Source organism: Oncorhynchus nerka, linkage group LG9a, assembly GCF_034236695.1.
Source record: "Oncorhynchus nerka isolate Pitt River linkage group LG9a, Oner_Uvic_2.0, whole genome shotgun sequence".
In the NCBI taxonomy this organism is placed as follows: Eukaryota; Metazoa; Chordata; class Actinopteri; order Salmoniformes; family Salmonidae; genus Oncorhynchus; species Oncorhynchus nerka.
In genome coordinates this window covers 9,467,071-9,483,894 of record NC_088404.1, presented here as the reverse complement: position 1 = coordinate 9,483,894, position 16,824 = coordinate 9,467,071, and the positions used below count along the sequence as shown (strand labels likewise).

The 16,824-nt window shown below is 49.3% G+C and overlaps 1 protein-coding gene across 1 annotated transcript in view; it reads right to left on the bottom strand.

The window, feature by feature from the left end:
* The window catches only part of pik3c2g (phosphatidylinositol-4-phosphate 3-kinase catalytic subunit type 2 gamma), a 54,287-nt gene that overhangs the window by 10,421 nt on the left and 27,042 nt on the right, over window positions 1-16,824 (bottom strand). Inside the window, exons 20-26 of the mRNA XM_065022292.1 lie at window positions 15,903-16,083; window positions 13,282-13,389; window positions 13,038-13,130; window positions 12,691-12,820; window positions 9,823-9,959; window positions 7,851-8,020; window positions 598-754 (exon numbers count right to left, since the gene is read on the bottom strand). Of these exons, the coding sequence (XP_064878364.1) occupies window positions 598-754; window positions 7,851-8,020; window positions 9,823-9,959; window positions 12,691-12,820; window positions 13,038-13,130; window positions 13,282-13,389; window positions 15,903-16,083 (976 nt within the window). The remainder of the gene's footprint in view (window positions 1-597; window positions 755-7,850; window positions 8,021-9,822; window positions 9,960-12,690; window positions 12,821-13,037; window positions 13,131-13,281; window positions 13,390-15,902; window positions 16,084-16,824) is intronic.

The window sequence follows — 16,824 nt, the reverse complement described above, 5'->3', positions numbered from 1 at the left end:
ATAAGTCTGTCATAATGCTTCGTAAGGTGTTACCAAGGTGTTATTTAAGAGGTATACTGACCAGCTGCAGTAGGCTGAGCACCGCAGTGGTCATAAGCCTGTCATAATGCTTCGTAAGGTGTTATTAAGAGGTATACTGACCAGTTGCAGTAGGCTGAGCACCAGGGTGGTCATAAGCCTGTCATAATGCTTCGTAAGGTGTTACCAAGATGTTATTAAGAGGTATACTGACCAGCTGCAGTAGGCTGAGCACCAGGGTGGTCATAAGTCTGTCATAATGCTTCCTAAGGTGTTACCAAGGTGTTATTAAGGGGTATACTGACCAGCTGCAGTAGGCTGAGCACCAGGGTGGTCATAAGTCTGTCATAATGCTTCGTAAGGTGTTACCAAGGTGTTATTTAAGAGGTATACTGACCAGCTGCAGTAGGCTGAGCACCAGGGTGGTCATAAGTCTGTCGTAATGCTTCGTAAGGTGTTACCAAGGTGTTATTAAGAGGTATACTGACCAGCTGCAGTAGGCTGAGCACTGCAGTGGTCATAAGTCTGTCATAATGCTTCGTAAGGTGTTACCAAGGTGTTATTAAGAGGTATACTGACCAGCTGCAGTAGGCTGAGCACCAGGGCGGTGCGTCGTCGGATGCTGTTGTAGGCTTCACAGCAGAGCTCTACGAAACGATGAAACCTCTGGGGTTTCTGACCCCCGCCGGTGATGAAGTGTTGCATCTCTGAGGTGAAGATGAATGGCGTCCGGTCCCTACCATCACAGAGAAGAGGGGTGTCGGTAGATACCTTAGTTGGTAGTGCTGAGCGATTGACCAACACTTTTTGGGGGGTTATTAAACAACGAATTGGCCGACATCAGTTAAATTACTTGAATTACATTTATTTATTTATTTATTTGTGAGAAATCCAATTATCCACGAGAGAAATCAACTCTAGACCTTTGTGGGACGCTGGGCTGAAGGGAGGTGTAGTTTCCATAAAACAAATATTCAACATAGTTCATAGAGCAGAAACATTAATTCACTACGATGACCATAATCCATTGCACCGCCCCCCCCCCCCCCCCCCCCCGTCTCGGACATGTCAGAGATAAAGAGGCTAATCGAGAAGTTTCACTCTCGACAGAATCTTGTCCAAAATAATCCCAATGCATTTCTATTGTCTTATTGGACCTAAACTTGTTGCCTGCCTTCCCGGCTTTGGGACAACGACTCCCATTGTTAGGGCGGAGACATGAGCATCTCCTCATTATATATACTATCTCTGGACAGATACACACAGACCGCATGAGAGAGGAATGTACACAACACGATGACGAGAGAGACAGAGATAGTTCACGTGAAATCTACAAATGTGTTGTCAGACAGCTCTGCAGCATATTTAGGCAGGCTGGCTAAATAGGATGACGACAGACAGCACAGTATGGAGAGACATAACGTTAGATGGTCTGGCTGGCTGCTACTGTCTGATCAGAGATGAGGTGATGACAGACAGTTCAGTATGGAGAGACATAACGTTAGATGGTCTGGCTGGCTGCTACTGTCTGATCAGAGATGAGGTGATGACGACAGACAGTATGGAGAGACATAACGTTAGATGGTCTGGCTGACTCCTACTGTCTGATCAGAGATGAGGTGATGACGACAGACAGTATGGAGAGACATAACGTTAGATGGTCTGGCTGACTCCTACTGTCTGATCAGAGATGAGGTGATGTCGACAGACAGCACAGTATGGAGAGACATAACGTTAGATGGTCTGGCTGACTGCTACTGTCCGATCAGAGATGAGGTGATGACGACAGACGGTACGGAGAGACATAACGTTAGATGGTCTGGCTGACTGCTACTGTCTGATCAGAGATGAGGTGATGACGACAGACAGTACGGAGAGACATAACATTAGATGGTGGGGCTGACTGCTACTGTCTGATCAGAGATGAGGTGATGATATATATATATGATATATCCTTCCTGTTTGGCCCTGTCCGGGGGTGTCCTCGGATGGGGCCACAGTGTCTCCTGACCCCTCCTGTCTCAGCCTCCAGTATTTATGCTGCAGTAGTTTATGTGTCGGGGGGCTGGGGTCAGTTTGTTATTTTTATTTATTTATTTTTTTATTTCACCTTTATTTAACCAGGTAGGCTAGTTGAGAACAAGTTCTCATTTGCAACTGCGACCTGGCCAAGATAAAGCATAGCAGTGTGAACAGACAACACAGAGTTACACATGGAGTAAACAATTAACAAGTCAATAACACAGTAGAAAAAAAAATGGGCAGTCTATATACAATGTGTGCAAAAGGCATGAGGAGGTAGGCGAATAATACAATTTTGCAGATTAACACTGGGGTGATAAAAGATCAGATGATCATGGAGTACTATTATATTATATCTGGAGTACTTCTCCTGTCCTATTCGGTGTCCTGTGTGAATCTAAGTGTGCGTTCTCTAATTCTCTCCTTCTCTCTTTCTTTCTCTCTCTCGGAGGACCTGAGCCCTAGGACCATGCCCCAGGACTACCTGACATGATGACTCCTTGCTGTCCCCAGTCCACCTGGCCATGCTGCTGCTCCAGTTTCAACTGTTCTGCCCTACTATTATTCAACCATGCTGGTCATTTATGAACATTTGAACATCTTGGCCACGTTCTGTTATAATCTCCACCCGGCATAGCCAGAAGAGGACTGGCCACCCCACATATGCTCTCTCTAATTCTCTCTTTCTTTCTCTCGGAGGACCTGAGCCCTGGACCGTGCCCCAGGACTACCTGACATGATGACTCCTTGCTGTCCCCAGTCCACCTGACTGTGCTGCTGCTCCAGTTTCAACTGTTCTGCCCTACTATTATTCGACCATGCTGGTCATTTATGAACATTTGAACATCTTGGTCATGTTCTGTTATAATCTCTACCCGGCACAGCCAGAAGAGGACTGGCCACCCCACATAGCCTGGTTCCTCTCTAGGTTTCTTCCTAGGTTTTGGCCTTTCTAGGGAGTTTTTCCTAGCCACCGTGCTTTTACACCTGCATTGTTTGCTGTTTGGGGTTTTAGGCTGGGTTTCTGTACAGCACTTTGAGATATCAGCTGATGTACAAAGGGCTATATAAATAAATTTGATTTGATTTGATGACGACAGACAGTATGGAGAGACATAACATTAGATGGTCTGGCTGACTGCTACTGTCTGATCAGAGATGAGGTGATGACGACAGACAGTACAGAGAGACATAACGCTAGATGGTGGGGCTGACTGCTACTGTCTGATCAGAGATGAGGTGATGACGACAGACAGCACAGTACGGAGAGACATAACGTTAGATGGTCTGGCTGACTGCTACTGTCTGATCAGAGATGAGGTGATGACAGACAGTTCAGTATGGAGAGACATAACGTTAGATGGTCTGGCTGACTCCTACTGTCTGATCAGAGATGACTTTTACAGAAAGAAAAATAATAAAAACGAAGTAATATACACAATTGAAACATTTGATTATTTCAGAGTCATTTTTCTCCTGACGGAGACAGCGATGTGGACCTGACGGAGACAGCGATGTGGACCTGACGGAGACGATGTGGACCTGACGGAGACAGCGATGTGGACCTGACGGAGACAGCGATGTGGACCTGACGGAGACAGCGATGTGGACCTGCCGGAGACAGCGATGTGGACCTGACGGAGACAGCTGGGACTGACGGAGACGATGTGGACCTGACGCAGACGATGTGGACCTGACGGAGACAGCTGCATGTGGACCTGACGGAGACGTGTGGACCTGACGGAGACAGCGATGTGGACCTGACGGAGACAGCGTGTGGACCTGACGGAGACAGCGATGTGGACCTGACGGCGACTATGTGGATAAGACAGCGATGTACCTGAAGACGATGTTGACGGAGATGATGTGGACCTGATTTGGACCTGACGGAGACAGACGGAGACGATGTGGACCTGGCGGAGACGATGTGGACCTGACGGAGACAGCGATGTGGACCTGGCGGAGACAACGCTGGACCTGCCGGAGACAGCGAGTGGACCTGACGGAGACAGCGATGTGGACCTGACGGAGACGATGTGGACCTGACGAGACGATGTGGACCTGACGGAGACAGCGATGGGACCTGACGGAGACAGCGATGTGGACCTGACGGAGACGATGTGGACCTGACGGAGACAGCGTGTGGACCTGACGGAGACAGCGACAGTGGACCTGACGGAGACAGCGATGGGACCTGACGGCGAGATGTGGACCTGACGGAGACAGCGACGGAGACGATGTGGACCTGACGGAGATGATGTGACCTGACGGAGACAGCGATTCCTGACGGAGACGATGTGGACCTGACGGAGACGATGTGGACCTGGCGGAGACGTTACCTGACGGAGACAGCGATGTGGACCTGACGGAGACAGCGATGTGGACCTGACGGAGACAGCGATGTGGACCTGACGGAGACGATGTGGACCTGACGGAGACAGCGATGTGGACCTGACGGAGACGATGTGGACCTGACGGAGACAGCGATGTGGACCTGACGGAGACGATGCGGACCTGACGGAGACGATGTGGACCTGACGGCGACAGCGATGTGGACCTGACGGAGACGATTCCGGAGACAGCGATGGGACCTGACGGAGACAGCGATGTGGACCTGACGGAGACAGCGATGTGGACCTGACGGAGACGATGTGGACCTGACGGAGACGATGTGGACCTGACGGAGACAGCGATGTGGACCTGACGGAGACAGCGATGTGGACCTGACGGAGACGATGTGGACCTGACGGAGACAGCGATGTGGACCTGACGGAGACAGCGATGTGGACCTGACGGAGACGATGTGGACCTGACGGAGTTGATGTGGACCTGACGGAGACGATGTGGACCTGACGGAGACAGCGATGTGGACCTGACGGAGACAGCGATGTGGACCTGACGGAGACAGCGATGTGGACCTGACGGAGACGATGTGGACCTGACGGAGACAGCGATGTGGACCTGACGGAGACAGCGATGTGGACCTGACGGAGACAGCGATGTGGACCTGCCGGAGACAGCGATGTGGACCTGACGGAGACAGCGATGTGGACCTGACGGAGACGATGTGGACCTGACGCAGACGATGTGGACCTGACGGAGACAGCGATGTGGACCTGACGGAGACAGCGATGTGGACCTGACGGAGACGATGTGGACCTGACGGAGACAGCGATGTGGACCTGACGGAGACGATGTGTACCTGACGGAGACATCGATGTGGACCTGACGGAGACAGCGATGTGGACCTGATGGAGACGATGTGGACCTGACGGAGATGATGTGGACCTGACGGAGACAGCGATGTGGACCTGACGGAGACAGCGATGTGGACCTGACGGAGACGATGTGGACCTGACGGAGACGATGTGGACCTGGCGGAGACGATGTGGACCTGACGGAGACAGCGATGTGGACCTGACGGAGACAGCGATGTGGACCTGACGGAGACAGCGATGTGGACCTGGCGGAGACGATGTGGACCTGACGGAGACGATGTGGACCTGACGGAGACAGCGATGTGGACCTGACGGAGACGATGCGGACCTGACGGAGACGATGTGGACCTGACGGCGACAGCGATGTGGACCTGACGGAGACGATGTGGACCTGCCGGAGACAGCGATGTGGACCTGACGGAGACAGCGATGTGGACCTGACGGAGACGATGTGGACCTGACGGCGACAGCGATGTGGACCTGACGGAGACAGCGATGTGGACCTGACGGAGACAGCGATGTGGACCTGACGGAGACAGCGATGTGGACCTGACGGAGACAGCGATGTGGACCTGACGGAGACAGCGATGTGGACCTGACGGAGACGATGTGGACCTGACGGAGACGATGTGGACCTGACGGAGACGATGTGGACCTGACGGAGACAGTGATGTGGACCTGACGGAGACAGTGATGTGGACCTGACGGAGACAGTGATGTGGACCTGACGGAGACAGCGATGTGGACCTGACGGAGACAGCGATGTGGACCTGACAGAGACTATGTGGACCTGACGGAGACAGCGATGTGGACCTGACGGAGACGATGTGGACCTGACGGAGACAGCGATGTGGACCTGACGGAGACAGCGATGTGGACCTGACGGAGACAGCGATGTGGACCTGACGGCGACAGCGATGTGGACCTGACGGAGACAGCGATGTGGACCTGACGGAGACAGCGATGTGGACCTGACAGAGACAATGGAATATTTTCAATGTTTTAGAAATTGAAAGTTCACTATTTTTTTTGTCTTTGGAATTTCCATTTAAAAAGCTCTGCAATAATTTTAATGACATTATTTCATAATGCATTTAATGTTAAACATATATATTTAAAAATATATAATATACTCCCCTCCTCACACAGGGGAGTAGATAGATTGGACCTCCTCACACAGGGGAGTAGATAGATTGGACCTCCTCACACAGGGGAGTAAATATTATGCACCTCCTCACACAGGGGAGTAAATATTATGCACCTCCTCACACAGGGGAGTAAATAGAATGGACCTCCTCACACAGGGGATTAAATAGAATGCACCTCCTCACACAGGGGATTAAATAGAATGCACCTCCTCACACAGGGGATTAAATAGAATGCACCTCCTCACACAGGGGATTAAATAGAATGCACCTCCTCACACAGGGAATTAAATAGAATGCACCTCCTCACACAGGGGATTAGATAGATTGGACCTCCTCACACAGGGGATTAAATAGAATTCACCTCCTCACAGAGGGGATTAAATAGATTGGACCTCCTCACACAGGGGAGTTAATAGAATGCACCTCCTCACACAGGGGAGTAAATAGATTGGACCTCCTCACACAGGGGATTAAATAGAATGCACCTCCTCACACAGGGGATTAAATAGAATGCACCTCCTCACACAGGGGATTAAATAGAATGCACCTCCTCACACAGGGGAGTAAATAGAATGCACCTCCTCACACAGGGGAGTAAATAGAATGCACCTCCTCACACAGGGATTAAATAGAATGCACCTCCTCACACAGGGGATTAAATAGAATGCACTCCTCACACAGGGAATTAAATAGAATGCACCTCCTCACACAGGGGATTAGATAGATTGGACCTCCTCACACAGGGGATTAAATAGAATTCACCTCCTCACAGAGGGGATTAAATAGATTGGACCTCCTCACACAGGGGAGTTAATAGAATGCACCTCCTCACACAGGGGAGTAAATAGATTGGACCTCCTCACACAGGGGATTAAATAGAATGCACCTCCTCACACAGGGGATTAAATAGAATGCACCTCCTCACACAGGGAATTAAATAGAATGCACCTCCTCACAGAGGGGATTAAATAGATTGGACCTCCTCACACAGGGGAGTAAATAGAATGCACCTCCTCACACAGGGGATTAAATAGAATGCACCTCCTCACACAGGGGATTAAATAGATTGGACCTCCTCACACAGGGGAGTAAATAGATTGGACCTCCTCACACAGGGGAGTAAATAGATTGGACCTCCTCACACAGGGGAGTAAATAGATTGGACCTCCTCACACAGGGGAGTAAACAGAATGCACCTCCTTTATTTAAGTACTCCTGTAAAGATCCAATGTCCCTCCTCCATACGCACACCAGTAGATCTGAAGGGATTGGATAGGTGTAAGAAATATGGGGAAATTCCAGCCAGCCTATCAGAAGGCAAGGTGAAGCCAGTAGGACATTACGCACCCCTGACACATATCCACTCCTTTCAGATCTACAGGGGTTGATTTGGCATTCAGCGGTGGGGACTTCAGTCATGGTTATAGTGTCTTCTGGGACTTGCCTTTTGATGCTGGCGAACTTCTGTGCATTGCCCATAATCTTGCCGAAGTCGATGTGGAACATATGACCGCTGTGTTTCAACATGATGTTGTCGTTGTGGCGGTCACAGATGCCCAGGATGAAGGTCGCTACACACCAGCCAGCACAGGAGTGGAGGAAATTCATCACAGCCTGGATGGGGAGATACAGGAGAATAGTCTACAGATGTAGGATCTTCATTTGATCACTCTTTTGTTGATGAGAACTTTCCTGCACAGCAGGAAATGCAACCTTGTAGTGTATTCAAGATTTAAAAAGGATTCTAAAAATGTATTTGATCAAACAAAACGATGCTACATTTTTATCTCTGAGACCCTCAGGATGACAAATCAGAGCAAGATGACTGAATGTAAGTACATTATTTACCTTCAGAGGTGAATGTATTAATCCAGTTGCTGTGATATAAGTGTTTTGTTGTTGATGTCTCCTCAAAACAATAGCATGGTATTTATTTCACTGTAATAGCTACTGTAAATTGGACAGTAAAGTATATAATAACATATAAGACATGTCTATGTCCTGGAAAGTTTGCTGTTTACTTACAACGTCATGCTAATCACATTAGCACACGTTAGCTCAACCGTCCCGATGTGGGGACACCGACTCCCGTAGGGACACCGACTCCCGTAGGGACACCGACTCCCGTAGGAACATCGACTCCCGTAGGGACATCGACTCCCGTAGGGACACCGACTCCCGTAGGGACATCGACTCCCGTAGGGACACCGACTCCCGTAGGGACACCGACTCCCGTAGGGACATCGACTCCCGTAGGGACACCGACTCCCGTAGGGACACCGACTCCCGTAGGGACATCGACTCCCGTAGGGACACCGACTCCCGTAGGGACACCGACTCCCGTAGGGACATCGACTCCCGTAGGGACACCGACTCCCGTAGGGACACCGACTCCCGTAGGGACACCGACTCCCGTAGGGACATCGACTCCCGTAGGGACACCGACTCCCGTAGGGACACCGACTCCCGTAGGGACACCGACTCCCGTAGGAGGTTAAAATGTCAGACTTTATTTGTCGTAAAAAAACGTTTATTTTTATTTTTTAAGATCAACCCCTACAAAAACAAGTGTCCATTACTTATAATCCACATCACATTTCCTGTTGCTGCAGGGTTACTTCCCTTACTGTAGCAGAACTGTCTGTATCACGACGACAACAACAACAACAACAACAACAACCACCTCAACAACACCAGTCAGCACAGGAGGAAATACATAACAGCCTGTGTAGGAGATACAGGAGAATATTCTCTCTCAGCTCCTGTCTGTATCACGACAACAACAACAACAACAACAACAACACCAGTCAGTACAGGAGGAAATACATAACAGCCTGTGTAGGAGATACAGGAGAATATTCTCTCTCAGCTCCTGTCTGTATCACGACAACAACAACAACAACAACAACAACAACAACAACACCAGTCAGCACAGGAGGAAATACATAACAGCCTGTGTAGGAGATACAGGAGAATATTCTCTCTCAGCTCCTGTCTGTATCACGACAACAACAACAACAACAACAACAACACCAGTCAGTACAGGAGGAAATACATAACAGCCTGTGTAGGAGATACAGGAGAATATTCTCTCTCAGCTCCTGTCTGTGGTCATAATACACTGTAGACTTTTATGTATTCCTTGGAAAGACATCAATATGGACAATAGAAAGATGTTCTTCTTGAGTCACGTTTTTTGGTCCAATAATCTACTATTTTTATTTTTATTTTCAAAGGAATGTGGAGTATAGAGGCCAAATCCAGAGGAAATCTACTGCATCTTAGTTTAAACCAGTTACATTATTTTATATTTACTGTCTCTGACCCCACAACTGCAAGGTCAAAGGTTTGGCACAAGCTGCTACCCAATATACACTTCCTGAACACCAGACTAGTGTTTATACATGTATGTTCACCTCCTCATAATCCTCCTCAGTCTTGTTCCACATGTGAAACCACTTCTCCAGGGTGTCCTCTCTCAGCGCCCCACCCAGACCCCACTCCTGCTGGATCTTACCCAGGGTCACTGCCTCTGGCACCACCTCCACCAGACCTGAGCACACACACACACACGGAGACACACACGGAGACACACACAGAGACACACAGGGAGACACACACACACGGAGACACACAGGGAGACACACACACACGGAGACACACACGGAGACACACACAGAGACACACATGGAGACACACACACACACACACGGAGACACACACGGAGACACACAGGGAGACACACACACACGGAGACACACAGGGAGACACACACGGAGACACACACAGGAGACACACACAGAGACACACACGGAGACACACAGGGAGACACACACACACGGAGACACACACGGAGACACACAGGGAGACACACAGGGAGACACACACACACACACACACACACACACACACACACACACACACACACACACACACACACACACACACATTTGAATACAGAGGCACACAGACAGTGCATTTGGAAAGTATTCAGACCCCTTCACTTATTCTAAAATAGATGAAAGTACATGTTTTCCTCATCAATCTACACACAATACCCCATTGGTGCGGCAGGTAGCCTAGTGGTTAGAGTGTTGGGCCAGTATCCGAAAGGTTGCTAGATCGAAACCACGAGCTGACAAAGTAAAAATCTGTCGTTCTGCCCCTGAACAAGGCAGTTAACCCACTGTTCCTAGTCCGTTATTGAAAATAAGAATTTGTTCTTAACTGACTTGCCTAGTTAAATAAAGGTAAAATAATGACAAAGCAAACAGTTTATCACTTTTTGCAAACATATTAAAGATAAATACCGTAAATATATTATTTACATAAGTATTCAGACCCTTTGCTATGAGACTCGAAATTGAGCTCAGGTGTATCATGTTTCCATTGTTCATCCTCAAGATGTTTCTACAATTTGATTGGAGTCCGTCTGTGGTCAAATCAAATGATTGGACATGATTTGGAAAGGCACACACCTGTCTATATATGGTCCCACAGTTGACAGTGCATGTCAGAGCAAAAACCAAGCCATGAGGTCCGATACGGGATTGTGTTGAGGTACAGATCTGAGGAGGGGTACCAAAACATTTCTGCAGCATTGAAGGTCCCCAAGAACACAGTGGATATACTACACCCCTAATGATATAGGGAAGTCTGGTTAGATTCTAGGATCTCTGAGGAATACATGCGAACGTGATATGATTGGTTGAAACAACGTTTAGGTTAGATTTTCACAGATTCCTTTCTTTGCAAATTGAACGAGTGAAAATACAAAAATCGATTGTCCATGCTATATGGACCTTTTTAGGATATGAAAAATAATTTTATCTAACATAAAGACACTTCATGTTATCTCTGGGACGATGTGGATGATAAATCAGAGCAAGATTTCAGAATGTAAGAAAAACATTTCACCTTCAGAGGTGAATTTATCAAACCTCTCGCGGTGAAAAAAGTGTTTTGTTTTTAGGAGCTCTCCTCAAACAATAGCATGTAATTTTTTCGCAGTAATAGCTACTGTAAATTGGACAGTTCAGTTATATTAACAAGAATGGAAGCTTTCAGCCGATATGTGACACTTATATGTACCGACATTTGTTGTTTCTCTAAAATCTGCGATCGTGACACAAGGCGCTGCATGATTTACAACTGTCCCTAAGAAGTTTTAAAATGGTAGAAGTTTGGAACCACCAAGGCTCTTCCTAGAGCTGGCCATCCGGCTAAACTGAGCAATCGGGGGAGAAGGGCCTTGGCCAAGGAGGTGACCAACAACCTGATGGTCACTCTGACAAAGAGTTCCTCTGTGGAGATGGGAGAAACTTCCAGAAGGACAACCATCTCTGCAGCACTCCACCAATCAGGCTTTATGGAAGAGTGGCCACATGGAAGCCACTCCTCAGTAAAAGGCACATGACAACCCACTTGGAGTTTGCCAAAAGGCACTCTCAGACCATGAGAAACAAGGTTCTCTGGTCTGATGAAACCAAGATTGAACTCTTTGGCTTGAATGCCAAGTGTCACATTTGTAGGAAACCTGGCACCATCCCTGCGGTGAAGAATGGTGGTGGCAGCATCATGCTGTGGGGATGTTTTTCAGCAGCAGGGACGGGGAGACTAGTCAGGATCGAGGGAAAGATGAACGGAGCAAAGTACAGAGAGATCCTTGATGATAACCTGCTCCAGGGCGCTCACGATCTCAGACTGGGGTGAAGGTTCACCTTCCAACAGGACAACGGCCCTAAGTACACAGCCAAGACAACGCAGGAGTGGCTTCAGGACAAGTCTCTGAATGTCATTGAGTGGCCCAGCCAGAGCCCGAACTTGAACCTGATCAAACGTCTCTGGAGAGACCTGAAAATAGCTGTGCAGCGCCGCTCCCCATCCAACCTGACAGAGCTTGAGAGGATCTGCAGAGAAGAACGGGAGAAAATCTGCCAAGTTTGTAGTGTCATACCGAAGAAGACCCAAGGCTGTAATCGCTGACAAAGGGGCTTCAACAAAGCACTGAAAGGGTCTGAATACTTACAGTATGTAAATGTGATATTTCAGGTAAAAAAAAAAAACATTTGCAAACATTTCTTAAAACCTGTTTTCGCTTTGTCATTATGTGGTATTGTGTGTAGATTTAATCCATTTTAGAATAAGGCTGTAACGTACCAAAATGTGGAAAAAGTCAAGGGGTCTGAATACTTTCTGAATACCCTGTAGATGGTGATATATTAGGTATGTATATGTTACCACAGACTGTAGTCTGGTATAACTATGTGTCTAAAACTACTGACCCTGGTCTCGCCCAGTAGAGATACACCTATAGGTAACCATCCTCATGTCCAGTCCCTCCTGCAGCCAAACCTTGTCCATCACACGCACGATCTGCAGCACCAGCATGTCCTGCCGCAGGTTACCCCCTGTCTGGACACATACAGACTTAGCAGTTAGTCACTACTAACTTCAACTCATTTCAGACACCGCTAAACAAAAATCTATGGGAGAGATCGGGACAACAGTGCAAAATTGGTTTACAGTTTCTCCTGGCTCATAGACTACTGTCAGGGTAAGGAACCATATATCTTTAAGGTCTAAAATCCCAAACTTTTCTTTTGAAATAGCCTGAGAGAGAGAGAGTTACCTTGCAGATGACAGAGATTTTCCTGCCCAGAGGATCTGTGTTGATGAAGGAGATTCCCAGAGGAGCAGTGTGGGACTTATAGAATTTACAGGCCTAGGATTAAGATTAGGATTAAGATTAGGATTAAGATTAGGGTTAGGATAATCTGGATCCATTCAACATATGACATCTGTATACACTGCCTTTAATAAAAATGTGGCCTGTGTCAAAGGAGAAAAATGACTTTCTTAGATCTCTGTCTTACCTCCAAATGAACTCCCTTCACGAGGACAGCAGGGTCCAACGGTAGACGACAGCTGATCCCGTTCTTGAAGAAGTTGTCAATCTTCCACTTGTCTTTCTTCAACACATCCTGCACAACACAATAGAAGACTTAAATAAATACCCACATCTATACAGAGCATTGACCTGCTGTTCTACATCGTTCCTGGTTACTAGCTACCACCAATCACATTTTGCTCTTCACCGAAGTACCCTTTCGCATGTAACTGATCATTAGGACTATGTTCTTATGAGTCTTCCCAGCTACCCCCTGTAGATAGACCAGCTACCCCTGTAAATAGACCAGGTACCCCTTGTAGATAGGCCAGGTACCCCCTGCAGATAGGCCAGGTACCCCCTGTAGATAGACCAGGTACCCCCTGTAGATAGACCAGGTACCCCCTGTAGATTGACCAGGTACCCCCTGTAGATAGACCAGGTACCCCCTGTAGATAGACCAGGTACCCCCTGTAGATATAACAGGTACCCACTGTAGATAGACCTGCTACCCCTGTAGATAGACCAGGTACCCCCTGTAGATAGACCAGGTACCCCCTGTAGATAGACCGGGTACCCCCTGTAGATAGACCAGGTACCCCCTGTAGATAGACAAGCTACCCCCTGTAGATAGACAAGCTACCCCCTGTAGATTGACCAGGTACCCCCTGTAGATTGACCAGGTACCCCCTGTAGATTGACCAGGTACCCCCTGTAGATAGACCAGGTACCCCCTGTAGATAGGCCAGGTACCCCCTGTAGATAGACCAGGTACCCCCTGTAGATAGAACAGGTACCCCCTGTAGATAGACAAGCTACTCCCTGTAGATAGACCAGGTACCCCCTGTAGATAGACCAGGTACCCCCAGTAGATAGACCAGGTACCCCCTGTAGATAGACCAGGTACCCCCTGTAGATAGACCAGGTACCCCCTGTAGATAGACCAGGTACCCCCTGTAGATAGACCAGCTACCCACTGTAGATAGACCGGGTACCCCCTGTAGATAGACCGGGTACCCCCTGTAGATAGACCAGGTACCCCCTGTAGATAGGCCAGGTACCCCCTGTAGATAGACCTGCTACCCCTGTAGATAGACCAGGTACCCCCTGTAGATAGACCAGGTACCCCCTGTAGATAGACCGGGTACCCCCTGTAGATAGACCAGGTACCCCCTGTAGATAGACAAGCTACCCCCTGTAGATTGACCAGGTACCCCCTGTAGATAGAACAGGTACCCCCTGTAGATAGAACATGTACCCCCTGTAGATAGACCAGGTACCCCCTGTAGATAGAACATGTACCCCTGTAGATAGAACAGGTACCCCTGTAGATAGAACAGGTACAGGAACAGGTACCCCCTGTAGATAGAACATGTACCCCCTGTAGATAGAACAGGTACCCCCTGTAGATAGAACCAGGTACCCCTGTAGATAGACAAGCTACTCCCTGTAGATAGAACAGGTACCCCCTGTAGATAGACCAGATAGACCAGGTACCCCCTGTAGATAGACCAGGTACCCCCTGTAGATAGACCAGGTACCCCCTGTAGATAGACCAGGTACCCCCTGTAGATAGACCAGCTACCCACTGTAGATAGACCGGGTACCCCCTGTAGATAGACCGGGTACCCCCTGTAGATAGACCAGGTACCCCCTGTAGATAGGCCAGGTACCCCCTGTAGATAGACCAGCTACCCCTGTAAATAGACCAGGTACCCCCTGTAGATAGGCCAGGTACCCCCTGCAGATAGGCCAGGTACCCCCTGTAGATAGACCAGGTACCCCCTGTAGATAGACCAGCTACCCCTGTAGATAGACCAGGTACCACCTGTAGATAGACCGGGTACCCCCTGTAGATAGACCAGGTACCCCCTGTAGATAGACAAGCTACCCCCTGTAGATTGACCAGGTACCCCCTGTAGATAGAACAGGTACCCCCTGTAGATAGAAAATGTACCCCCTGTAGATAGAACATGTACCCCCTGTAGATAGACCAGGTACCCCCTGTAGATAGAACATGTACCCCCTGTAGATAGAACAGGTACCCCCTGTAGATAGAACAGGTACCCCCTGTAGATAGAACAGGTACCCCCTGTAGATAGAACAGGTACCCCCTGTAGATAGACCAGGTACCCCCTGTAGATAGACCAGCTACTCCCTGTAGATAGACCAGGTACCCCCTGTAGATAGACCAGGTACCCCCTGTAGATAGACAAGCTACTCCCTGTAGATAGACCAGGTACCCCTGTAGATAGACCAGCTACCCCCTGTAGATAGACCAGCTACCCCCTGTAGATAGACCAGGTACCCCCTGTAGATAGACCAGGTACCCCCTGTAGATAGACCAGGTACCGCCTGGGGACCCCTGGATTGAGAACCACTGGCATACCCAAAAGCCTTTAGTCCATCATGTGGTATAAAAACTTGAATGAAGTGTTTCCTAGTTGACAGTGAACATATGACATAACAGTACACAGTGAACAGATGACATAACAGTGCACAGTGAACAGATGACATAACAGTGCACAGTGAACAGATGACATAACAGTGCACAGTGAACAGATGACATAACAGTACACAGTGAACAGATGACATAACAGTGCAGACCTTCCTGCGGTTTTTGTCAGCTCTACGGACCCTCTCAGCCACCTGCGTGAGCAGGGTTACCAGGCGGGTTTCGTGTTCCAGCTCCTGCCTCAGTGCTTTACCACAGCAGTGTCTCAGGGCAGCCTGCACCTTACTGAACCAGCTCTGGTAATGGGGGTCATCCTGGGCATCTACCAACAGCCTGACAGGAGGAAATACGTACACACACAAGTTCAGTTAAGCAAGGTACTCCAAGTACACACACATGGGCAGGGCACGCCAAGTACACGCACATGGGCAGTGCACGCCAAGTACACGCACATGGGCAGGGCACGCCAAGTACACGCACATGGGCAGGGCACGCCAAGTACACGCACATGGGCAGGGCAAGGCAGGGCAAGTACACGCACATGGGCAGGGCACGCCAAGTACACGCACATGGGCAGGGCACGCCAAGTACACGTACATGGGCAGGGCAAGGTACTCCAAGTACACGCAAGGCAGGGCAAGGCAGGACAGGGCAGGACAGGGCAGGACAGAGCAGGACAGGGCAGGACAGAGCAGGACAGGGCAGGACAGAGCAGGACAGGGGCAGGGCAGGACAGGGCAGGGCAGGACAGGGCAGAGCAGGGCAAGGCAGGACAGGGCAAGGCAGGACAGGGCAGAGCAGGGCAAGGCAGGACAGGGCAAGGCAGGACAGGGCAGAGCAGGGCAAGGCAGGACAGGGCAAGGCAGGACAGGGCAAGGCAGGGCAGAGCAGGGCAAGGCAGGACAGGGCAAGGCAGGACAGGGCAAGGCAGGACAGGGCAGAGCAAGGCAGGACAGGGCAGGGCAGGGCAGGGCAGGGCAAGGCAGGACAGGGCAGAGCAGGGCAAGACAAGGCAATGCAGGACAGGGCAGGGCAGAGCAGGGCAAGGCAGGGCAGGGCAGAGCAGGGCAAGGC